Raw genomic sequence first — 21,738 nt, 5'->3', positions numbered from 1 at the left:
ATCCACGACCATGGCCCGGAAACCGACGGTAGCGACCAGTCACGAGCTTCCCAGTGCCGTCTAGCAGTAAACCCTTCACACGTGATCACAGCAACAGCCGCGGAGAGACAGCAGTTACCATGCTGCTCTCTCCCTCTTGTCTGCTCTCTCCTACTTGCCCATCACACACAATTCAATCAAGAAGTTCAAGATCATCGAGTCGTGAGATGCTCTTCCTACTCGCAATCGTCTCCTGGCTCAGCACCCCAGGTATGCTAGTGTCCTGCACCATCTCCATGGCAGGAGCTTTGTAGCTGCTGCCCCTCTCCCTCCCCTTCGCCTCGAACTTCTCGATCTCCTTGCGGATGCGTTCTCTCTCGATCTCCTGCTCGTGCCCTGCTATCTCGTATGCCGCCTGCCGCTCCTCTGCCGAGTAATACCAAGTGGTGATGGCGTATCGAGGAGCCCGAGCGTCCATCACCTCGTGAGGGCATCGCTTGTCCGAGAAGAAGAGGAGGAAACGATCGAAGAGAGGATCGACATCAACAGCATCCCCGACGGCCCTCCCCGTCTCGTCTGAAGGATAGATCCTGAGCTGCCCCCCGTGCTCCGGCACCCACCCCTTGTTGACATAGTAGAGGGCAGTCAGCCTCCTGCCGTTCTTGTCGGGGTTGTCGCAATGCAGGACATACCGGCATGGCCCTCCTCGCCCGCACGGAGCTGCCTTGGACGCTCCTCCTGGGTAGCACGTACACATCAAGTTCCCCCGCTGGATCACCTCGCCTGCCAGCTCAGGGAGCTTCTCCTGAACGCGGATGATGACCTGGTCGGAGAGATCCCGGAGGATGCCGATGCCCTGGCAGTCTTTCTCCGTGCCGTTAACAAACCTCACGACGTCTCCTCTCACCTCTGCCATGGAGTACCGCAGGTTGTCGCCCGTCCTCCCCCCCGCGAGCTCGCTTAGCTTCATCTCTCCCACATGGTGCATGTGCAGTAGCTCCTCTCTTATCCTTTCAGCAACATCGACGCCCATGAAGCCGTCAATGATGCCATACCCCTGCTTCTTGAGCGACTCTGCCAGCTGCTCCCCTCCTTCTCCCCGCACGCCAGCCTCAGGGCGAGATCGGCGGCATCAGACGCGTTCTTCTTCTTCTCTTCTGCATCCTGCAGCTCTCGTCTCCTCGCGTTCGTCTCCGTCTCCTTCTCCTGCAGCTCTCGCTTCGCCTGCTCCACAGCCGCCAACGCCGCATCCCTCCTGGCCATGAGCTCCGCCAACCGTCTCTCCAGATCCGCCATAGCTCCACAGGCAGCCTACCAACGGGAGTGACTCTCAGTGACTCCGCCGCCCCCCGGGCTGCGGGAACCGGGCCCGGGGCCCGGGGTCGGGTTACAGTTTTGGTGCACATCTGACCACCGGTTGTTTTCATAGATTTTCATCTCATAATTTTGGGGTAGGGTAGTGAAAGTGAGTACCGACGGTAAGGTTGTTGCTGGTTTATGTGATGGGTGGGGTGGTGGTGGTGGGGTAGTCGGGGGTTCTCTACAAGTATTTTAATTCCATGACGGCGGTACAAAAAATGCGTCCGAAAAGATAAGGACCCCTACCCCTGATTCTCAAGTTACCCCACTTCCTTTGCAGGCGAGTACCCCCTATTTATCATACACAAGAGGGGGTGGTCTTCATCCACCTACCAGGGGAAATCATTACCCACCGCCCCCTTGCATACGAAATGAGAGAACGGGAGACAAGAAGCGACAAGACGAGACGGGAGGACGGGAGGACGGGAGGAGGTGGCAGCAGGAAGATTAGCCGCAGAATGTTGTAGATGAATGGAAGTTAGGAGAGGAGAGCTGGAACGAGACGAGACGAGACGAGACGAGACGAGACGAGACGAGACGAGACGAGACGAGACGAGATGAGACGAGTCGAGATGAGACGAGACGAGCGAGACGAGACGAGATGACACTGTGACATGGACTCTAGTGGACATCGGAGCAATCGAGTAGAAAGAGAGCGACTTATATGTTGAGGAAGGGAAGAGATCAAGGGCCTCTCTTTCGCAAAAGATTCAAGTTACATCGTATGTGAAGGATTGCAGGGCTGTAAAAGAAAATACAGTGCAGAAATGGACTTTGGGTAACGATATATTGGATTAGCACGGCAGTATGATGAACGGAAGTTGAGCTATGAGTTGAGAAAGTTGAAGACTACTGAACACGAACTCATGATATGCATACACAGGCAAATTCGACTGAAGTTTTCTGCAGCACAAACATCTCCTCATTGTACAATGAAAAAATATCTCATCCTGTGCATGATCTTTCCGCTTTCGTCATCCTTCTCAACATCAGGTGGCAGTAGCTTGTTCGTCTCGCAAGGGAGCTCTCGGCCTTTCGTCCCAAGCTCTCGGGGCCCCACATCCATCCGATGTGCCCTGCAGCCCCACGGCATAGCGGCGCCAGCGCCCGAGCGTGTGTCGCAACAGCTTCCGAACGAGCTGACGAGCGAGGACATCCGTTACATCCAAGAATCACGACAGAGGACGAAGCTAAGGGAGAACTTGGTCAGGTATGGGCTCTTGTCCATATGGATCGGAGCCCTTCTGAGTGAAAACCGAGCCTTTGCTGTATCCTGCGGTACACTTATCGCGGCCGGGTTCCTCTGGCACTACCTCGTCATCCATCAGGGCTCATTCCTGTGCGCCTCCGATCAAGCAACCATCGACTCCAGCAATTTCTTCATCGGGGAGGCAGGACGGAAGGGGCTGGGCCTGTTCTCCAAGGTTCATATCCCCAAGGGGACCTTCGTGATGAGCTACCTCGGGGAGAGGATCGATGACTTCGAGCTTCACCGGAGGTACTTCGCAGACCCCACCGCCGTTGCAGCGTCATACATCATGAAAGTGACGGAGGAGGAGTACATAGACGCCTCTGACGCTTCCAAGAGCAACTTTGCAAGGTGATGAAGTTGCTGAGCGATGCGTGTTTTTGCTCATGTCTCTTTCAAGGTACATCAACCATGCAGATCATCCTAACCTAGACAAGTTTGTGGCGAGGAAGCCCGGCGGATTCGTCAACCTCTTTGCGAACAGAGACATCGAGGCAGGAGAAGAGCTGTCCTTCAACTATGGAAGAGATTACTGGATCGCAAAGGGTTTCAAGCCAGAGTGAGACAGGCGGCAGATGTTGACGCTTCAGAAAACCTCAGTCAGATTTGCCCTCAAGTGACGCAAGAGAGCATTTTCCCCGTAGATATTGTATACTAGTTTCGTCAAGTATGAATAATTTAGTAAGAATAAAGTTTACAGTGTGACAAATGTGTATCTATAGGAAGGGATGCTGAAACGTCCAGGCCCCATGAAGTAAAGCTGAAGAACATTGGATGACGAAGTAGTCAGGTTCCAGATCGTGACCTCGAGCGCGCTGTCCGGAACCATAGGATGGACGGGCATCGTTAGTCTCTGGACGTCGTTGATGTAAACGGCGAGGTATGGGAAGCCTGCGTCAAACGAGCGAGGGGCCTTGAAGGTGATGTTCTGTGAGCCCACGACGATGTCAGGCAGAGGCGTTCGTACTCCAGCTGAGCCTATGTTGTCAAACCAGGGAGCTAGACCCCAGAACAAGTATCCCTCCAGGAACATTCCAGCAGCGATGGAGAAGAGGAAGGTGACCATGGCCGTTGGTTTGCGGCACAGCGGCCATATCAAGATGGCGGCGTAAAGGTGGTGGAAGTGCGGTCCGTAGGAGCCCTTGAGGTAGGAGATGCATATCCCGAAAATCACACCGAAGGCAGCGTAAAACGAGACGACAGACACCTTCTCTGTCCTTGTGATATCCTCGGCCCGCAAGTAACACCAGATGGCATTGATGAGCAATACCAAGAGCACCAGGAATCCGATGACCAGGAGGGCAACTGCTCCAGCGTCCGAGAAGGAAGCGTTACCCCACTCTGTGCTCCCCAGAGTGATGTTTGGCACCACCGACAGAAGGTCGTCCAGGTGCTGCATGAAGAAGACTGGAGCCAACACGCAGATCCACCGCAGCACAACCGCGTCTCTAGCCCAGGGTCCCTTGTCCTGCTTTCTGAAGAGAATTACATAGGGCAGGCCCAAGAAGAAGAAGCTAGTCCAGATGGTCTTGGATGCCGTGACGACGATTGCCTCAGGGCTGCGCTCAAACAGTCAGAGCATACCCGCTTTTCAGTGGCTGCGACAGGTTACCTGGCATTTAGGCTGAGCGTGACGAATTGAGTGTAAGTATACGCTCCTAGGAAGACCATGAAGAAGAAGAAGTCGTTGCAGGGCTCAAGGAGCAGGAAGAAGGAGAGCATGAGGAACTGGATGGAGAAGAAGACCCATCGAATGCTGTGATGGTACGAGACCTCCGCCTTCTCCACCACCAGGACTGCAGGGAAGTACCCAAGGGGTTGCGCGACCACACCATTCTGAGTCCCTCCATCGAATTTCGTGAGTCCTTCAGGCGTTTTGTCGAGACGAAACCTTATTCCTCCACCATCTGCACCAATCAGTCCCGCATGTCTTGCTGCCGCACAGATGAACGAGTTTCCAGCGTATGGTCCGGAGCCATAGAGTCGGTAGGCATACACCTGGTTGACATCGGGCTTCGCACAGTTGCTCGCACATCTCCCTTCCGACCATCCCCATGGCAGAGTCGAAGTGCAAAGCTCTCCATTATCTCCGCACCACAAAGACCAGATCCAGGAGCCGCAGGATATGGGACTGGGTGACATGTGGAATGTCAGCATGACGCATGTGATGACAAGGTAAACGACAGTCCATAGAGGAATCGCCCACCAGAACGACGCCAGGAATTTTCTCTTGCCCTCAAGTTTGATGTACCAGGGATGAGACTCCACAGACAGCTTCAACTTCATCAGCCTATCTTGGAGCAACGAGTACCGTTTGAAAAAATAATTCTCACTGCTTCCTGTTTCCGCATCAGGAATATCATCGTGATCAATGATATCCGATGAACTCGGAGCCCCTTGCTCTGTAAAGTGGGCTAAATTCTCGCTCTCCTCTTCCATAGCTTGAAGTTCCGCCGACGAAGACACCATCCTGCAGCAGTCCGTTCAAGCTTCTATCTCACCATCGAATCAGTTGCTGATGGATGAGTGTAGCTCGTTCCACCTTGAAGTGGGTCGGGTCTCTGCGTGCGCCACAAAATCTTGGTTCTCCTGCTCCTGATCCTGCTCCTGCTCCTGCTCCTGCTCCTGCTCCTGCTCCTGCTTCCTCTGCTGTCACTGATGCTCGCGTGTCCATCACCGAAAGCGCATTTCAGCAACAAAGATTTTCCGTGCCCTACAGCTATTGTAAAAGTAATTGTATGTCAGACTTTAAAACATTGTAGAAATCACAAAAACATTTTATAGGTGAATATGCAATAGAATAAATACTTGAGTAAAGTTTTGGATACTAATTTTGTGAATCATTGAGGTATGGAAGAAAGAGAATTGATGAGGCGGGTGCGGTTCTTATTCAGAGAAGGGGGTGGGGTGTCATTCATATGAACAAGGGGGTAGTGGTCATGACCATTTCCTATGGAAAGGGGGTTCAAAGATATATGAGTAGTGGGTGTCTACAGCAGTGGGTAGGGTAGGTGGTTATCTGGAGGGCTCAAAGCGGGTGGGTCCCCAGCTTCCCGCGCTTTGACGGGCAATGGAGGGAGCGCGAGTCAACACGCAGATTCTTGCACAGGTGAGAGAGGAGGGAGGAGAGGACAGAAGAGGACACTGGAGGGAGGAGAGGACAGAAGAGCACACTGTCTCATGGCAGGAGCTCATGGCAGCACAGGGCAGCACGGAATGGAGTTCAGGAGAGCATAGAGTAGGTTGAAAATGAAAGACGAGGTAGGCGAGAAAAGAAACAGAAGACAATGAAATAAGAGATGTATAGGATGTATGAAGGTCTTAATGAAATAAGATTTGATATGGGATGATTGGAAGCAATTGATAGATATAAATCGAATTTATTGCTGAGTATAAGACAAACGGAGTTTCGTGGCGAGATGTGGAGGGACTTGATTGGTTGGATCCATGCTAAAGGAGGGTGTATCAATGGCAACAGATTAGTTAGGAATCAATGATCTCGTCAGAAACTTACTCAACAGATTTCAACAATTATACTATCAGCTGAATTGATTTCTTTAGCATGTGGGCCGCAATGTACTTGTTGTAGGTCGGGTGAAGGGTGCCCAGAACGGTCAGTTTGTACACCTTGAAGGACCCGATGGAGGCGACATTGCTATCGACCGCTCCTCGTCGTCAAGACATTACGGCTCAGAATTCGTGGAGGTGTATGGAACAGTCAATAACGATCGCTCAGTCACTGAGATCAGGTCTACTGATTTTGGAAACAATTTCGGTGAGGCTGTTGATGCTTCGGTGGTTGTACTCATTTTGATTCGCAGATTTGAAGCTGTACAATGAAGCAGTGCTCTTGAGCAATGGAGAAATGAGAGAAATTTTCCATTAGATGGCTCACTTGCCGTGTAAAACAAATAGAATCTTTCAGTATGCAATCTACTTCTTCGGTTAGTTCCATTTTCCATGATGACTTTCCATTACTATGCAGTGATACCCCGTGCATCATACACCGTACTGTACTAGAGTCTTGATGCTGGCAGTATTGGTTCTGATATCCATCGTATCGCATCGCATCGAAAAGCAGTTTAATATGTCTGTGGTCTGATATGAACGCGGTTAACTTCAATGGGATACTATGATATTCATACCATGTCGCCCACTGGCATCATCGGACGGTGACAGTCTTGAATGCGCGGCCGCCTTGAGGATTAGCGGCATACTTTGAAGGTCCAAGTTGAGCGGCATGTTAATCACTGCCAGGCTCAGTCATGATCATGACTCAATCATCGTCAGCGGCCCAGCTGAGCGCCGCGGCAGCGGTGTACGCGCCTCAGTCACGTTGGAACTCGGCATCAGATGGCAGCCTCAGGCTACAATGAGTGACTATGATTGCCGTGCGGCCGCAGTCTCCGAGCAGCTGAGCTCCGCTCCGACAGTCTGAGTCATGCCGCAGTGCAGTCGACGGTATCCACCTGGCCCGGAATGTCCACACTGTGACAGCCCCAGCTGAATCTACCATGGCCCGTGGTGGTCACCAGCCGGCCCGGGAGTCACTGAGTTTCCGCGGCAGGCCGCGGTAGTAACTTGAAGCCCGGCCCGAGTCACCGTGCCGGGCAGTCATAATGTAGGGCCGTAGGTTGTAGGCTGATGAACCCCGATGGCAGCAGGGTCATTATCGTACTGATTTGCGTCGGGGGAGGGGTGATTTACCAGTGTTCTTTATAAAAAGAGGGGGTGGGGGTTCCACACAACCGGGTGTAGCCAAGCTTCGGAAAGCGTACGATCCCCAACGTCTTATCCGACTCCCACCGCCTCCGCCCCCCGCGGGGAGTCCCTGGCGCTACTAAGACACCTGCTTCTTACCCCTGCTCACCAACCCTCTGATCTATCAGACCCTTCATCTCGACCTCTCCTACGTATGTTTTCTCTTCTCATTTCGTCTCATCTCATCTCATCTCATCTCATCTCATCTCATCTCATCTCATCTCGTCTCATCTCATCTCGTCTCATCTCGTCTCATCTCATCTCGTCTCATCTCATCTCGTCTCATCTCGTCTCGTCTCATCTCGTCTCGTCTCATCTCGTCTCGTCTCATCTCTTCTCTTCTCTTCTCTTCTCTTCTCTTCTCTTCTCTACACTCATCGCCTTTGTCTCCGATTAGGCTCACACTGACACTCGGAGACACTTCAACATCGTTTCAGCCACCACAGAGCTAGCTGCTCTTTCCCTATTCCCTCTTCACGCTATTCAAATCCTTCACATCGAACAAACATCCGGTCCTTCAATTTTATTGATTCTATTCTCTGCAGCATGATGTACGATGCGCCACTGAGCAACACGCCCCTGCCGGGCAGCGTGGACCCGTCAGGTTCGGCAGCCATTGCATCGGAGAGTGCTCACACCATCAATCTTGAGAACGAGAGCGGTCTTGGGAAGTTGGGTACCACAACGACCCAAGAACCTATCGCCGAACTTGAGAAAGAATTAGAGCTCAGTGTCTTCTTGGACACCCTGGAAATCGACAAGGGGGTCGCGCACCTGAAAATTCATCGCAAAAGTCCCAGCAGTTGCCCGGTTGAGCTCAGGTCGTACATGTTCATGATACGTGCCACTACGTTCGTCTCGTCTTGTCAAGGCTTCACTTACCGGAACCGGTCGTTCTCATCCGTCACCTCTTCCGTGATGTTCGGGAAGGCACATCAGCTTTCGACGTCGTTCGAGAGTGTCACGTTGATCAAATTCAATTTCATCTCGGAATTGTTCCTGTGCCTTTTCCAGATCCTGACTTTCTCTACCACCTACAACGCAATGAAGGCCCTGGACATGTCTCAATATCAGAACACAGTTGGATTGGCAGCTTTCACTTTCATCCTGTCGCTGATTGTTGCATTCAACAACCGTCCAGCTAATAGATACTTCTGGAGACAGCCCCAACACGGCCCCCAAACAATGAGGTGGCAAATCATATACTTCAGCTATCACGTCTTGATCGCCATCCTTGTTATGATTGTGTTGATCCTAGTGAACACATGCACGAAGTGCAGTATGGGTACGACAGGAGGAGGAAACAGCGGAACACAAACATCACCCCCAGAGATAGGAGCATTCTGTCCATCGTCGAGCTCAAGACTGCATACACCAGACTTTCTTCGAGAGAGTCTGCGTATCAATGCTATCCCCAGTACTTGTGGCGTCTGCGACTCATCGAGGAAGAATGCTTGCGAGAACGGAGTTGTGATGAGTCTGGTCGTCCTGATCATGTGAGTGTTGCGTTTATGACTGTCTCTCATTGACATTGCTTTGCTACACAAGGATTCTGATCCGTGCTCCGGTCTGGTTCGTGCTGACTGCTTATGGCATGACCCGGGAAGCGGTGAAGCCTGCAGTGCTATTCCCGAGCAGATATGTCGTCTTTCATGGTCCTCCCTTTCTCGGCTTTCCCTTCGGAGCCTGCATGTCTCCTGCACATGCTCGTGAAGTCTTTGAGAACTTCAAGCGGGCAGGAGTGGACGAGCAGTTAAGCTCGAAGCTGCAGTGCTCACTCCTTGGAACATTGTGGAACTCAGTCGGACTGACGCTCTCGAGATTCGTTCGACATTAACTCAGTTGCACCCGGTGACCCGTTCAAGTGAATACGGTACCGTGCAAGCCAGTTGCTTTACTCAAAGCCAGTGACTTGATTCCGAAGTTTAGTCCTTCAATATGCCGTGACTCAGTAGAAGCCCGGCCTCAGGCTTGAAGTCACGGTACTACCGTACGGTACGGTCCGGCGCCGTCACTCGGATCATCCGAGTCACTGTGACTAGTAACGTAGTCAGTGCACTGAAACAGTCACTCGGAGGGGCCATCGGATGGCTAGTGGCGGGCGTGACCGGATCGTGCCGGCGGCTGCCCGGCCGCCTGGGTCAGCGGTCGCCCGGACCGTCGGACCGGCGGCCCTGCCGCTCACCGCCGCTCACCGTCGCGCCCCTCTGACTCCGAGTCCTGGGCCCGGCCCGGCGGCGTGGCGGCCGGGCGCCCGGCACTGAGATCCGATGATCACAGTGATCTGGCGTGACCGTCCGATCGTGTGGGGGATGAGGGGGGACGACGGAAATAGAGCGAACGGCGACATGTTCCAGGTAAAGAAAGTTGCAGATGAAACTCGAAACAGGAGGCGGGGGTATAGAGAAGATTCAAACAAGAAGATGAACCAATGATGCGAGTGTTGGTTGCATTCAAGGGCCATGACAAGTATTGAAAGGAACGGACTTGTCTTTACTAGACACTATTTCGCTCATTTAGTTTGATCCACCTGCTTGATAGTTTGATTGTGTTCTGCATGCCAGTTGCTCTGCTGAAGCCTGACATCTACCACTCTCAGACTCTATCCTACTTCAAGATAGAGAAGGCCTACGGTGGAATCACCAGTTGCGAGGAATCGCCGAAGTCCCTTGGAACAAACTGGATGGAAGGAACATGTGCTGCCTCGGGATTTTCACATCTGTGGTGATGTAATCGGATTGGCTCTGGTTGATGTGTTGATGTCTGTTCGGCAGGTCCGAGAATAGGAAGACAGGGCTGGCGACATTCAAAAACTTCAAGCGCGTTGGTGAGAAGTCTAATTGCAAGGTAGTGGAGAAATCATGGTTTACATAGTCTCCCAGGTGCCAAGTGGGACAATTCCAACAACGCAGCTTGAAATGCGTAGCTGCTTCTACAATCTCATGGGATTTAGGCAATGTAGTGTAGGATGATGGTTTCAAGTAGGGGGTGGTAGCAAATTCGTGACCAGCACACAACAGATAGAGAGTTTCTAAAACATCGGAATAACACCTGCGTGCAGATTAGCCATTGCTTGTGTCTAAATTTCGCAGATATCACCTAACGCCCAATCTCCTCTCTCATTCGCGTTGTTGGTGCTCGTTAACGAGCTCCTGTGGATCGATGAAAAAGAACGACATTGATGCAGAGAAAGGAACCCGTTCGATTGATGATTCTCTTCTTCCTCTGCTAACAATCTCTGCCAAAAGTATGTGTCAGGCACCGAGGTGAACTAGTCGTGGTCAGAAGACCTTCTCCATCTTGAGCCTCTGGATCTCTGCGCTCTTTAAAGCAAGTTCCCTCTGCAAGTGCAGAATATGGCTTTGAGCGCTGCGGAGAAAAGTAACTTCCTGAACCACTAGCAATCTTTGTCTTTGACGCATGTTAAGGGATAAACCGGTTCAATTCTTGTTTGAGTTGAGATCGGCTCGTCGATGGACTGGCTCTGAGCGATTCTGCACCGCAGATCTGACAAGACTTGAAGTTCTGAGATGGTTTCACGTTACCTGATCAGGAAATTCTATTAAGAAAGAATACTCACGTTGTCGTTCTCCGCTCCGCATTCCACACACTCGAATGAGAGGCGTTTGCCTTTTCGAGGTGTCGGAATCGACTTTGTTCCCGATGTACTCTGATGGCATGCAGGGCAGCCTGATTAACGTGATTAGATGCCGATGGTATCCTGCCACCTTTGATCTCTTGTTTGTCACATGTGATCAGCTCGTTGCACTTGGAGCAACGCGCACTGGAAAGGCTTATCAGATCGTCCTTGGCTGGATTCTTGTCCTGATGTTTCCATTCAAAGTTGCAGTTGTTGATCGAAAATCAGAATGAATGTGTCAGTTTCAGGTTTGCAATAAAGACAAGTTCAGAACCTTCTTCATCGGCGATTGTAATCTATTCTTTCTGCTGTGTACGTTGATTATGTCATTGAAATTATACTGCAATGGTTTCAAGGGGCTTCTCTTTTCTGTTTGACCTGAGGATAGCTCCTGTTCCGCTGATTTCCGGATGAGCGTCAAGTCAAGGAAGCGCAGTCAAGTCACCTTTAGCATGCTTGAACACGTTGGATAAACTCAAGGGCTTGTTGGTTGTCGCTGTAGCTGCTTCCGCACGCTGTACTGGATCAGTGAGTACAGCCTGCAGGTTTTCCTTGCTGATCACCTCAACTTCACTAGGAGCCGGAGGACAAGGGCATCGCCCCAGAAAGCTTGCATGTCTCCCGTGAGGCGAGGACTCGAAATCTTCTTCCATGTCGGGGGACCTCTCCCGGCCTCCAAGGAAACGGGACCGTGTCGTCATGGCCTGTGGAAAGGAGTTCTCACAACACACACAGCGTGTACACAGCGTGAGCAGCCAGGATGCTGGGGAGGATTCCTTGCTCTATCGAAGATGTGTAGAAAAGCAATACTCTTCACATTCAATGTTATTGTCATATCATGTGTGTGCTATGAAACACAAGATCACAAGGAAGGGATGTGTTAGAACACTAGCAAGTGTGCTTGCCCACGTTCTTGCAACCAACCGTGAACATGCATCTCCGTTTCTCCTCATCTTGACACAGGTCAACGCTATTTGAAACCGCAATTCATCAGTCAGATCGTGTCCCGTCGCTCTCACATGAGTAAGTCAGGCTGGCAACTAACCTACTAGTCATCGGTATATCCTTCTCCCCTTCCATCTTTCCTACAATAGCAATCTATTGCCATCCAGAGGCTCTTGCCATTGTCTCCGAGTCTGCCATACCGGGGTCGGTTCAAACTCTAGTTTGTCAGCCGCCGGCATCAACGGTACCCCAGGCTACCGTAATCTGAGTGACCGGACCGTACTCGTCGGCGGAGACTCTCAGGCCGCGGCGGGGCCGGGCCGGCCGGTCACCGGGTGATGCCATCGGCCCATGATCATCCGATGATCCGGCGATCACTGAGTCATGCCTGAGGCTCCGGCGCGGCCGGGAGTCCGGCGCGGCCGCAGCCTGGGGCCTCGGAGGGCCGCCAGCCTGACTCAGCAGTGTTGGCACGGTCCGAACTTCGGAATCATGATGTCACTGAGTCACACCCCGGCGAGTTCCGACCGCCGAAGGGCCCGGCGGCGGCCGACCGTGACCGTCGACGGTCAACGGTCCGGGGCCCCCGCGGTCTCGGATTCACTGAGGGAGGCTCAGCCTGGCAGTCGGACTCCCCGGAAGCCTGATGAAGAGTCTTGAGTGAGTCAGGTGTCACGTGCCAGTCACTAGTCGGATTGAGTCACGGGCCTCGTACCAGGCTGACATGATTTTTTAACTTAACTTTGAGTAAACGAGCAGTCACGTAGTAGTGAAAAGTGAAAAAATCAGTACCACGAGAACAATCAGGAGCGCGTTGAGTAAAAAGAGTAGTACGTCTTGTCCCGGCCAACGTCTCTACGTGACCAGGTGGTTCAGGCTTCCGGCAAACTAGTAGTAAAAAATACTAGTAGTACCGGTAGTAGTACGGGGTCCGGGGGGGGGCACGGTTAGAATGGTAGGGGTAAACTGCTAAAACTGATACTCCGAAAGTTCCGGTACAGTTAAGGAGTAGGAGATTCCATTGCTTTTCCACGAGATTGGTACAAATGAATACTACTGGTTGGTCTCTACAATATAATTATTGATGGATATTTGTACCTGATTGAAAAGAATCGTACTCAATATGGTACGGTAATTCCTCCATTTTCAACGATACCATTGTACTATTTATCATATCCTAATTATTTATAACCGTTTTAGAATTCATGCAATAATCTTATTAATTTGAAGGAAAGGAGCAAACTACAAAAATGATTTGGGGTCGACTACCCCCCCTTTCATAGTCCCCCGCTTGCTGGGGTAAAATCACCCACCCTGAAGCTCGCTCAAGGAAAGTTGGTGGGGGCTCTATTCCGGCGCCATGTCGCCTACGATATCTTGAGGAGGAGCGAACATGCGGGATGGCAGCTGAGAGGATGAGGAGAAACTTCGATCCCTCACATATCGCACATAGAGACATCCTCAAGCCTGCTCCCCACATGTTGCGGAGTGTCTGGAAGCTCATCGTCGTTGTGAGCTTGTTGGGAGAAGGCGGGTTCTGCTCGAAGTCCCAGGATGCAGGCTCTACCGCTTCTTCGTTGCGTAGCAATCAGCCGTCATCGACGAATGTGATTCATCTTCTTTCAATGTGAATGTCCTCTTTACTAAATCGATCCGCAGTATACCATTACGAAGATGGTTGGGGGTACCGCGCATACCTGTGCGTTGTTTTCCATCGGCCGGATCAAGTGCTGGGGGTTGAACGACAAGGGGCAGCTCGGTCTAGGACATTCAAACTCTGTTGGGGATTCAAGCAATGAGATGGGGAACAACCTTCCGTTCCTGGACCTTCCGGCGATGGCAAAGGATATCTCGGCTGGATGGAAGCACACATGTGCCTTGTTTGAAGACGGTTCCGTCCGATGCTGGGGAGCAAACGATTACGGTCAACTAGGTCAGGAGAATACGCAGACTTTAGGGCGGTCACCTTCATCGGTTCCATCACAAATACCGCGAATCAAACTCGGGAGTTGGTATTTTGCTTCCAAGATTTTCTCCAACGAGGTACTTCTTTAGTTTGCAAGCTCTAGAAGGTGACGTCATCCTTCTAGAACTACAATTGTGCAATATTCACGAACGGCAAGGTCAAATTTTATATTGGACGATATCTCATCAGTGATGTATTCTGATACATGAAAGCAGGCGAAGTGTTGGGGAGAAGGATCAAATTATCAATTGGGATATGGTTGGAACTGGAATGCAATTGGTGATCAGGTTGGAAATGACTTCATACTCTTGTTTATTGATTTCTTTCTCTCCTGCAGGCTGGTGATATGGGTGACAATTTGCCTGATCTTGATCTGGGCTTCGAACCTATTCAAATTTCGATGGGAAAAGCAAGTGTTTGTGCCTTGTCTGCCGATAGTGAGATGAAGTGTTGGGGTTACAATGGTGGTTCCACATACAACGTCATAATGGCAGGATACAGTTGGGCTGTAGCATTGTTGTCTTATACTTCAGATGTGGATGTGGGAAGCTTGACGATTTCCAAGGTCAGTGTTGGAGACGTCTCGGGGTGTGCTCAAACTAGCACAAATAACGTAAGATGCTGGGGCTACAATGCAAAGGTGAATTTCATGGGATCACCATCATGATCAGTAACACATGAATTTACAGGGTCAAACAGGCTATCCGTCATCTGTAAAATCAACTGATTTGAAGGTATTCTCACCTTGCTTTCGTTTCATGAACCTAGTTGACTCTGTGCACAGAACCTTCCCGATCTAAACTTTTCTACAACTTGTAACGTGGTGGATATCTCAACATCCTGGTCATCTACATGCGTTTTATTTGACTGTGGAAAGATCAAGTGTTTTGGAATCAACGATGACGGAGAGCTGGGATTGGGAAGCGTTTCATGGAGTGCAGTTCCACAATCCTTTACAAACTTGGGTACTGGGCTTGTAATCCAAAACGTTTATGTCTTTCCATACCACTCATGTGCAGTATTCACGGACAATTCGGTCAAATGTTGGGGATTCAACTCTGATGGACAACTTGGACTAGGGGATAAAGTTCCACGAGGAAAACTACTGTCTGATATGGGCGATAATCTTCCATTTGTTAATTTAGGATATGTGAGTATTGTCCTAGTGCTTGAGACTTCCTTTGTTGAACCCCTGCTTTGATTGTATTGTTTTGAAGTTTTTGTTTGTATTTTTGTTGATGTAAACTGAATTTCATTGTTGAATCAGATTCCCTTGCAGAATACCACAAACAGTGCAGGTGGTTGTCCTCAATGTCAGGTAAAATATCTCCTCAGAGAGCTGTCATATTCTTGAGACTAAGTGAGTTCAACAGCCTGCGAATTGCCAAAACACCACCATAGTTGTTAATCGTACAATTGTCAAAGAGATATACGTTATGGTGAAACAATTGTCGATTTCGAAAACATGTTGAATTCTTCCACAGGTTGAGGTTCCTGTTTACATAAATCGGACAATATACATCAACAATACTGTATATACGCCGATTGAATGTTCCGAGTGCACAAACAGGACTATCTACGTAAATCGCACAACTTACGTCGATAGGACCATCTACGTCAACCGGACCATCTACGTCAACCAGACGGTGCCCGGAGAGTGCTCCTGCTTGTACGACGACATGGGGGTAAGGAACGCCTGAGACACGATGGAGAGGATCTCGTAGGGACGAGCGGAGGGGAGAAGAAGGATGAACGTGAGAGGCTGGGACAGAGGCAGGAGGGGGCCGGAGGAGAGAAGGAGAGCGTGTGGACTAGGTGCAGGACGGACCATGGAAGACGAGGGAGGCGGGGTGGTTTGAAGGGGCGGGCCAGGGTGAAGGGGAGGGGAGGAGGGAGCAGGATGGGCGGTTGAAGAGGGTAGAGGACACAGAGGGTATGGAGCTGACGGCAGCTGGCAGAACGCGTCGGAGTGCGTGAACAGGACCATCTACGTCAACCGGACTGTGTACAGAGATCGAGAGTGTCCCACGGTAGACGAGGCCGCGGTAAGTGCTTGATGGGGAAGGGAGAAGGAGAGGGGAAGCTGACCATGCGTCCGTATCTTCATCGGGCCACACAGAACGCGTCGGAGTGCGTGAACAGGACCATCTACGTCAACCGGACCATCTACGTCAACCAGACGGTGCCCGGAGAGTGCTCCTGCTTGTACGACGACATGGGGGTAAGGAACGCCTGAGACACGATGGAGAGGATCTCGTAGGGACGAGCGGAGGGGAGAAGAGGGGAGAACATGAGAGGCTGGGACAGAGGCAGGAGGGGGCCGGAGGAGAGAAGGAGAGCGTGTGGACTAGGTGCAGGACGGACCATGGAAGACGAGGGAGGCGGGGTGGTTTGAAGGGGCGGGCCAGGGTGAAGGGGAGGGGAGGAGGGAGCAGGATGGGCGGTTGAAGAGGGTAGAGGACACAGAGGGTATGGAGCTGACGGCAGCTGGCAGAACGCGTCGGAGTGCGTGAACAGGACCATCTACGTCAACCGGACTGTGTACAGAGATCGAGAGTGTCCCACGGTAGACGAGGCCGCGGTAAGTGCTTGATGGGGAAGGGAGAAGGGGAGGGGAAGCTGACCATGCGTCCGTATCTTCATCGGGCCACACAGAACGCGTCGGAGTGCGTGAACAGGACCATCTACGTCAACCGGACCATCTACGTCAACCGGACCATCTACGTCAACCAGACGGTGCCCGGAGAGTGCTCCTGCTTGTACGACGACATGGGGGTAAGGAACGCCTGAGACACGATGGAGAGGATCTCGTAGGGACGAGCGGAGGGGAGAAGAAGGATGAATGAGAGAGGCTGGGACAAGAGGGGCTGGGACAGAGGCAGGAGGGAGCCGGAGGAGAGAAGGAGAGCGTGTGGACTAGGTGCAGGACGGACCATGGAAGACGAGGGAGGCGGGGTGGTTTGAAGGGGCGGGCCAGGGTGGAGGGGAGGGGAGGAGGGAGCAGGATGGGCGGTTGAAGAGGGTAGAGGACACAGAGGGTATGGAGCTGACGGCAGCTGGCAGAACGCGTCGGAGTGCGTGAACAGGACCATCTACGTCAACCGGACCATCTACGTCAACCAGACGGTGTATAGAGATCGAGAATGTCCAGTGATCTCATCTTCACAGGACTGCAACTTCACGGTGGGTTATGTTTGTTTTTGCTTCTTGTTTTTTGATTTTGAAGTTGATTGTACTCAGAATGTTTCTAAGGGCAACCTGCTCTGGACCTGTTCATGCATTAATCAAACCGTCTTTGTTAATCGTACTATCGTGAAAGAGCTTCCATGCTTACAAAATGCAGTAAGTGTTTGTTGTTTTTGAACTTTCTTTCACATTTTTTTGAACAGTCGTCTTCGGGTTCGAACATGGTTGATGCTGTTCGGTATATCAACACGACAATATATTTACCATGTGATGGAGGGAAGAAAGGCAATGTAAATGCTTGAATTGCAACCACCGTGTTTTTTCGAACTTACACTCAGTGTTTAAATACAGGAAAGCAATGTTATCCATAGCTCTGATGCATTTATCAATTGTTCGCAACAGGTTTTTGTTCGTTCTTCCTAGTAGATTTGTGACTTCCACCCTTGAAATCAGACAGAAATCATCAAGTACATCAATAGAACTATAGTTGTGCGCGACGTTGTTGAATCACCTCTCAATTCTTCAGCATTGTGTTCAAGATCGCAACTTTGGGTATGTATCCCTTGAATTGTATGTGTGAATTGCATTTCACTTCATCATTCAGGAAATTTTCAACAACATGTCTCTCCCAGTATTGATATCTGTCAGCGTGACGCTCCAATCAACTGTGCAAGCTTTCAACCAGGATCAGAACACCCTGCTGGATGCGATGGCTCACGTTGCTCAAGTGCCCTCCAAGAACATCGGAGTCGTGAGTGTCAAAGAAAACAATCGGCGAGCGACATCCATCGAAGTGTTGCTGATGATCGTCGCCAAGGATTCTCAAGACGCGTTGAAGATTTTGCAGCGGCTGACAACTGAAGCGGTGAATCAAGCGCTGCAGGATCGAGGACTGCCCGTTGCCGATGTTCGTAAAGGGTCCTCCGTGTCCACTTCCTCATCCGTATCGGCAGCTCCGACAGCACAAGCAGTGTCAAAGGCCTTCTCGCTTCCATTCCCAGCTGTTGTGACAGGGGTGGTGCTGGGAGGCGTCTTGCTTGCAGTGCTCTGCTTCTTTGGCTTCAGTCACTTGCGGGTCAACAGGAACAAGTCCAGCAGGATTCATCCTCGGATCTCGATCGTCCACCTTCCACCAGATGCTGGACCCGCAAACCTGGCTGACTATGTTCATCCCTTCCACGGTCAGTCTGCATCTCCGGGTCAGGCGAACGCGCGGGACAGGGCCTTGTCAATGTTCCGGAAGATATCGCTCACTCCCAGCACGGGCTCTCACATCGTGATCGATAGAGTAGACGATGGGGAGGAGACTCACCACGCTCACCAGCACCCCTGGTCTATCCGACACATACACAAGAGGAATTCCATGGCGTCAACCGATCAGCTGTCGCACGACGTTAAGAACGAGATTGTGGTTGAGGACCTCGATGAATGATAGTGAGGTATATGATGTTTTGTTGCCAGTCAAGTTGGCTTTTTGTTCATTATTGTATACTAATAAACTGAATATCTTAGTGTCAGTTAAGTCACTGGCTGTCTTTTCTCTTCTCGCCGTTTGGCCTGTGCGACAGTGTCTGAGGGGCAAGCGGCCCTCCTCTACTCTCCTGGTTGTCCTCGACTTGACTTTGAGTCAATCAGCCAGTTGAACCGGCCGCTCTCGGCCTCTCACAGTCAGCCGCGCAGCTGGCCGCCCGGCACGGGCCGCCCGGCCCGGCCGGGCCCGGGGCCCTGAGCTCGGCCGTCCGGGACTGGGAGTCAAAGTCTGAGAGTCTAATAAGATAAATTACACTGGTCAAAGTGGGGAGGGGGGCAAGACCTATTTCTGTCGCAATGGCAGACAGTGGGGGAGGAGCAGGGGACGTGACAAGAGCCGGCACATGGCGGAGGCGAGATGAGGAGGAGGAGACCTGGAAAAGAAGAAGGAGGTACAACAATCTCCATATCTCTTTCCCGACATTGGTACCCTTGCCTGACCCTACATGTTGCCTTCAGGCTAGCTGTCTTGATTGGTTGCACGGCGGTGCTGTCAGTGTATGTGATAGCAGTACACAGGTCACCTTCTCATCCTCTGCTCTTTCTTGTATTTATCATCATAACAAGCTTTCAGCTCTTTCTTGTATTTATCATCATAATAAGCTTTCAGGTCGGAGAATATCTTCAGTCCCTCTCTGCTTTGCGATTCAGACTGCATGGAAAGGTAGACTGGAACTGCACCAATACTTTTCGTGTAATTCGACTGTAGGTTCCAACTGGTGCCGAACACATACCAGTGGCTTTATCCTCAAGCATCGAATGCTGTTCCAGTCTTTCCCATGCAGTTTGCAGAGCCTGAGGACTTCACTGGCTACGGCATGTCACCGCTCAAATCTTCATTTGCAGTGCAGCCGGGGGTGGTCACTGTGCCAGTGCAACGTGTCGTTGTGCCGGGGCCGCAGATGATCGTCAAGACCATCCGCAAGATGAACCACAACTGGGGAACGAGGAGGTTGTCGAGCATGCTGGTGCTCAGCCCCAGCTGAAGGCCGTGTGTGTGCAGGCATGACGACTATGTCGGACATGTTTTCAAGGAATATCGTCCATACCCCGCATGGCGATCGCATTGGGGGACGAGGAAGCACCAAGATTACATTGATGATGTCTATTCCAAGGTATTCGAGATTCTCTCTTTCCGTCCTTGACCCATCCTGCTACAGGGCTACCGGCCTTACCCGCAGTGGAAGCGACATTGGGGAACGAGATCGCACGGTGACTTTGTCGACGACGTTTACGGGTAACGCAGAGATTTTATGCAAATCCTTCTGATTGATGTACACCATTCTCATTGGGTTTGAATCCTTCTCCTTGGTGTACACGTTCTTCGTTGTTGTACCTCCTCCTTGTACATCTTGTTGGGCCCAATCTTGATTGATTCTCCTCCAGACGACCTTTCGTGTCGTGGGATATGCCGTATGGCGTCAACCCTCCTGAGGTCGCCAGGTTCCCTCAGGACGTCTCTCATGAGGTGTCGAGGACGGCAAACCTGTCGGCAGCTGGAACGAATCAGTCGACATGGCCGCCTGTCGACCTCGGAGTTCGTGCGGGAGAACGCGGGGGAACCTTCAAGGAGGAGTGGATGGCTCCCAAGGAGTCGACCAAGATTCCCCTCCGTCGAGGAGAGCAGGGCTCCAACAACTATCGCATGTCGTGGAGGGACTACATCTCGAGCTACGGGGGAGATCGGTGAGGGTGGGAGCAGGGACGGGGGAGGGAGCTGACTCGCTGCTTGCAGTTCGGACTTGGACAAAGTTCGTGTGCGGCTGATGCAGGACGCGCTCGATCGGTTGAGGAACAAGATTGAGGTGAGGGGGTTGAAGGAGTCATCAGGCGGGGACGGGGAGGACAAGGCTGCGGATGGGCAGTGGGCGTGGCTTCCAGGGAAGACTGAGGAAGAGGCGAACAAGTATGGAGGCTACTGGGCGATAGTTCCGGACAAGGACGTCAAGGGGAAAGGGAAGGCGGAACAGCCTGCTGAGTCAACGCAGGGGCGGAAGGAGGACGTGAGAGCGATGAAGGAGGATGGATACTGGGAGGTAGTACCTGACTGAGGAGAGGGCAGATACATCTTCTTGTGCTCTCCCTCCCGCTCTCGTTCCTCCTTCCCTTCCGATTTTGAACACGGCAAGTCATCAGATTAGAAGTCTTTCACCATGTTGTCCCCTGAGGGGATGGCGATGTCATGTGATATGTTATTTTTGTGCCTCTTCTAGACCTCTTTGTACTATTGAAGTTGAAGATTGAACCTAGTTCGTGTCCACCCATCCACCATTCGAGGCTCCGTGAGGAGAGCAGCAGGAGGAGAGGGGGAGCAGGAGGAGGAGGGAGGGAGACGATGGTGTGAGAGGGTAGCCGATCAAGGCCAGGACTGAGAGATTCAGTACGGGAGGTGGTGTTATGTCATGCAAGTAAATGCGAGTGAAGACAGGACAATCACAAGAACAAGTGGTGGCGGAGTTGGCGCAGACAACGTTTGAGATGAAGATGTTTGTTAACTGTTCATTCTGTCCGACCGAACTTCCGAAACAGACGATCGCCTTCATGGAAAGGATTGCTCAACCCGAGGTGGTAAGACACCAGGGGTCAATTTGACCATCCCTTGGAGTCGAGGAGGGGGGTGGGGACATTTGAATTTGACCAGGCGTGGAGCTGCTTTTGTCAAACTGCAGTGCCGACCGACATTCCAGTCGAACGAGAGAAGGAGAGAGAGAGAGAGAGAGAGAGAGAGAGAGAGAGAGAGAGAGAGAGAGAGAGAGAGAGAGAGAGAGAGAGGATATGGGAGATGATTTCGTGGAATGTTCTTTATGAGAGATCGGCAGCAAATGCACATTCACGCAGGTTTTATTCTCAGACGTCTATCGAGTTCGTTTTGAGGCAGGACTGAATCCTGTCTTGCTATCTGTGAAAATTGCTCCGAATGGGTTGACTTCCTTGAGCAGGACATTCAATATGAGGGATTGATACCATCGCGCGATCTGTTTCTGATGCTTAAAAACTCCAAGAATGAAGCAAGCTCGAAGAAGTTGTGCAGGCCAGGTACCTGCAACCTGTTGAATGGACTTTCAATTTTGACTTCAGCTGACAGCAGCTGAGTCTAAGGGAATCAACGTTTCAGAGCTCTTG

General features: G+C 51.4%; 10 protein-coding genes across 10 annotated transcripts; 7 read left to right on the top strand and 3 right to left on the bottom strand.

The window, feature by feature from the left end:
* Positions 1–400: 400 nt before the first annotated feature.
* GUITHDRAFT_58077 (hypothetical protein) lies at positions 401–1,063 on the bottom strand (the record flags this gene model as incomplete). The annotated part of the gene is made up of 1 exon (XM_005838852.1): positions 401–1,063. A coding segment is annotated over one exon (663 nt), but the record flags the coding sequence as incomplete, so codon positions are not given.
* Positions 1,064–2,738: 1,675 nt separating this feature from the next.
* On the top strand, positions 2,739–3,123 carry GUITHDRAFT_56155 (hypothetical protein; the record flags this gene model as incomplete). Its single annotated transcript, XM_005838851.1, has 2 exons — positions 2,739–2,938; positions 2,988–3,123. Coding segments are annotated over 2 exons (336 nt in total), but the record flags the coding sequence as incomplete, so codon positions are not given.
* A 158-nt stretch (positions 3,124–3,281) lies between these two features.
* GUITHDRAFT_102537 (hypothetical protein) lies at positions 3,282–4,873 on the bottom strand (the record flags this gene model as incomplete). The annotated part of the gene is made up of 2 exons (XM_005838850.1): positions 3,282–4,146; positions 4,200–4,873. 2 exons carry the CDS (start codon positions 4,871–4,873, stop codon positions 3,282–3,284), a joined length of 1,539 nt encoding a protein of 512 aa, XP_005838907.1.
* Positions 4,874–5,657: 784 nt separating this feature from the next.
* Positions 5,658–6,522, top strand: RPA3 (replication protein A3, 14kDa; the record flags this gene model as incomplete). The annotated part of the gene is made up of 4 exons (XM_005838849.1): positions 5,658–5,696; positions 5,775–5,829; positions 6,177–6,362; positions 6,409–6,522. The coding sequence occupies 4 exons, from the start codon at positions 5,658–5,660 to the stop codon at positions 6,471–6,473; spliced, it is 345 nt and encodes a 114-aa protein (XP_005838906.1). The 3' UTR covers positions 6,474–6,522.
* A 1,372-nt stretch (positions 6,523–7,894) lies between these two features.
* GUITHDRAFT_102536 (hypothetical protein) lies at positions 7,895–9,185 on the top strand (the record flags this gene model as incomplete). Its single annotated transcript, XM_005838848.1, has 2 exons — positions 7,895–8,844; positions 8,897–9,185. The coding sequence occupies 2 exons, from the start codon at positions 7,895–7,897 to the stop codon at positions 9,183–9,185; spliced, it is 1,239 nt and encodes a 412-aa protein (XP_005838905.1).
* A 487-nt stretch (positions 9,186–9,672) lies between these two features.
* GUITHDRAFT_150854 (hypothetical protein) lies at positions 9,673–10,393 on the top strand. Its single transcript, XM_005838847.1, has 4 exons — positions 9,673–9,705; positions 9,948–10,072; positions 10,123–10,175; positions 10,231–10,393. Exons 1-4 carry the CDS (start codon positions 9,697–9,699, stop codon positions 10,263–10,265), a joined length of 222 nt encoding a protein of 73 aa, XP_005838904.1. The 5' UTR covers positions 9,673–9,696; the 3' UTR covers positions 10,266–10,393.
* Positions 10,380–11,641, bottom strand: GUITHDRAFT_102534 (hypothetical protein; the record flags this gene model as incomplete). Its single annotated transcript, XM_005838846.1, has 9 exons — positions 10,380–10,399; positions 10,448–10,500; positions 10,546–10,586; positions 10,639–10,737; positions 10,785–10,873; positions 10,929–11,038; positions 11,330–11,387; positions 11,434–11,503; positions 11,552–11,641. The coding sequence occupies 9 exons, from the start codon at positions 11,639–11,641 to the stop codon at positions 10,380–10,382; spliced, it is 630 nt and encodes a 209-aa protein (XP_005838903.1).
* Positions 11,642–13,607: 1,966 nt separating this feature from the next.
* On the top strand, positions 13,608–15,100 carry GUITHDRAFT_65700 (hypothetical protein; the record flags this gene model as incomplete). The annotated part of the gene is made up of 5 exons (XM_005838845.1): positions 13,608–13,976; positions 14,024–14,056; positions 14,115–14,186; positions 14,237–14,407; positions 14,684–15,100. The coding sequence occupies 5 exons, from the start codon at positions 13,608–13,610 to the stop codon at positions 15,098–15,100; spliced, it is 1,062 nt and encodes a 353-aa protein (XP_005838902.1).
* Positions 15,101–17,030: 1,930 nt separating this feature from the next.
* Positions 17,031–18,517, top strand: GUITHDRAFT_161469 (hypothetical protein; the record flags this gene model as incomplete). Its single annotated transcript, XM_005838844.1, has 6 exons — positions 17,031–17,082; positions 17,140–17,241; positions 17,289–17,375; positions 17,437–17,487; positions 17,539–17,637; positions 17,690–18,517. Exons 3-6 carry the CDS (start codon positions 17,307–17,309, stop codon positions 18,515–18,517), a joined length of 1,047 nt encoding a protein of 348 aa, XP_005838901.1. The 5' UTR covers positions 17,031–17,082; positions 17,140–17,241; positions 17,289–17,306.
* A 754-nt stretch (positions 18,518–19,271) lies between these two features.
* Positions 19,272–20,666, top strand: GUITHDRAFT_102532 (hypothetical protein; the record flags this gene model as incomplete). The annotated part of the gene is made up of 6 exons (XM_005838843.1): positions 19,272–19,279; positions 19,325–19,567; positions 19,619–19,730; positions 19,776–19,852; positions 20,002–20,301; positions 20,351–20,666. 6 exons carry the CDS (start codon positions 19,272–19,274, stop codon positions 20,664–20,666), a joined length of 1,056 nt encoding a protein of 351 aa, XP_005838900.1.
* Between the last annotated feature and the right edge of the window lie 1,072 nt (positions 20,667–21,738).

This window comes from Guillardia theta (assembly GCF_000315625.1).
Source record: "Guillardia theta CCMP2712 unplaced genomic scaffold GUITHscaffold_10, whole genome shotgun sequence".
Taxonomy (NCBI): Eukaryota; class Cryptophyceae; order Pyrenomonadales; family Geminigeraceae; genus Guillardia; species Guillardia theta.
This window is presented reverse-complemented; position numbering and strand designations above follow the sequence as displayed.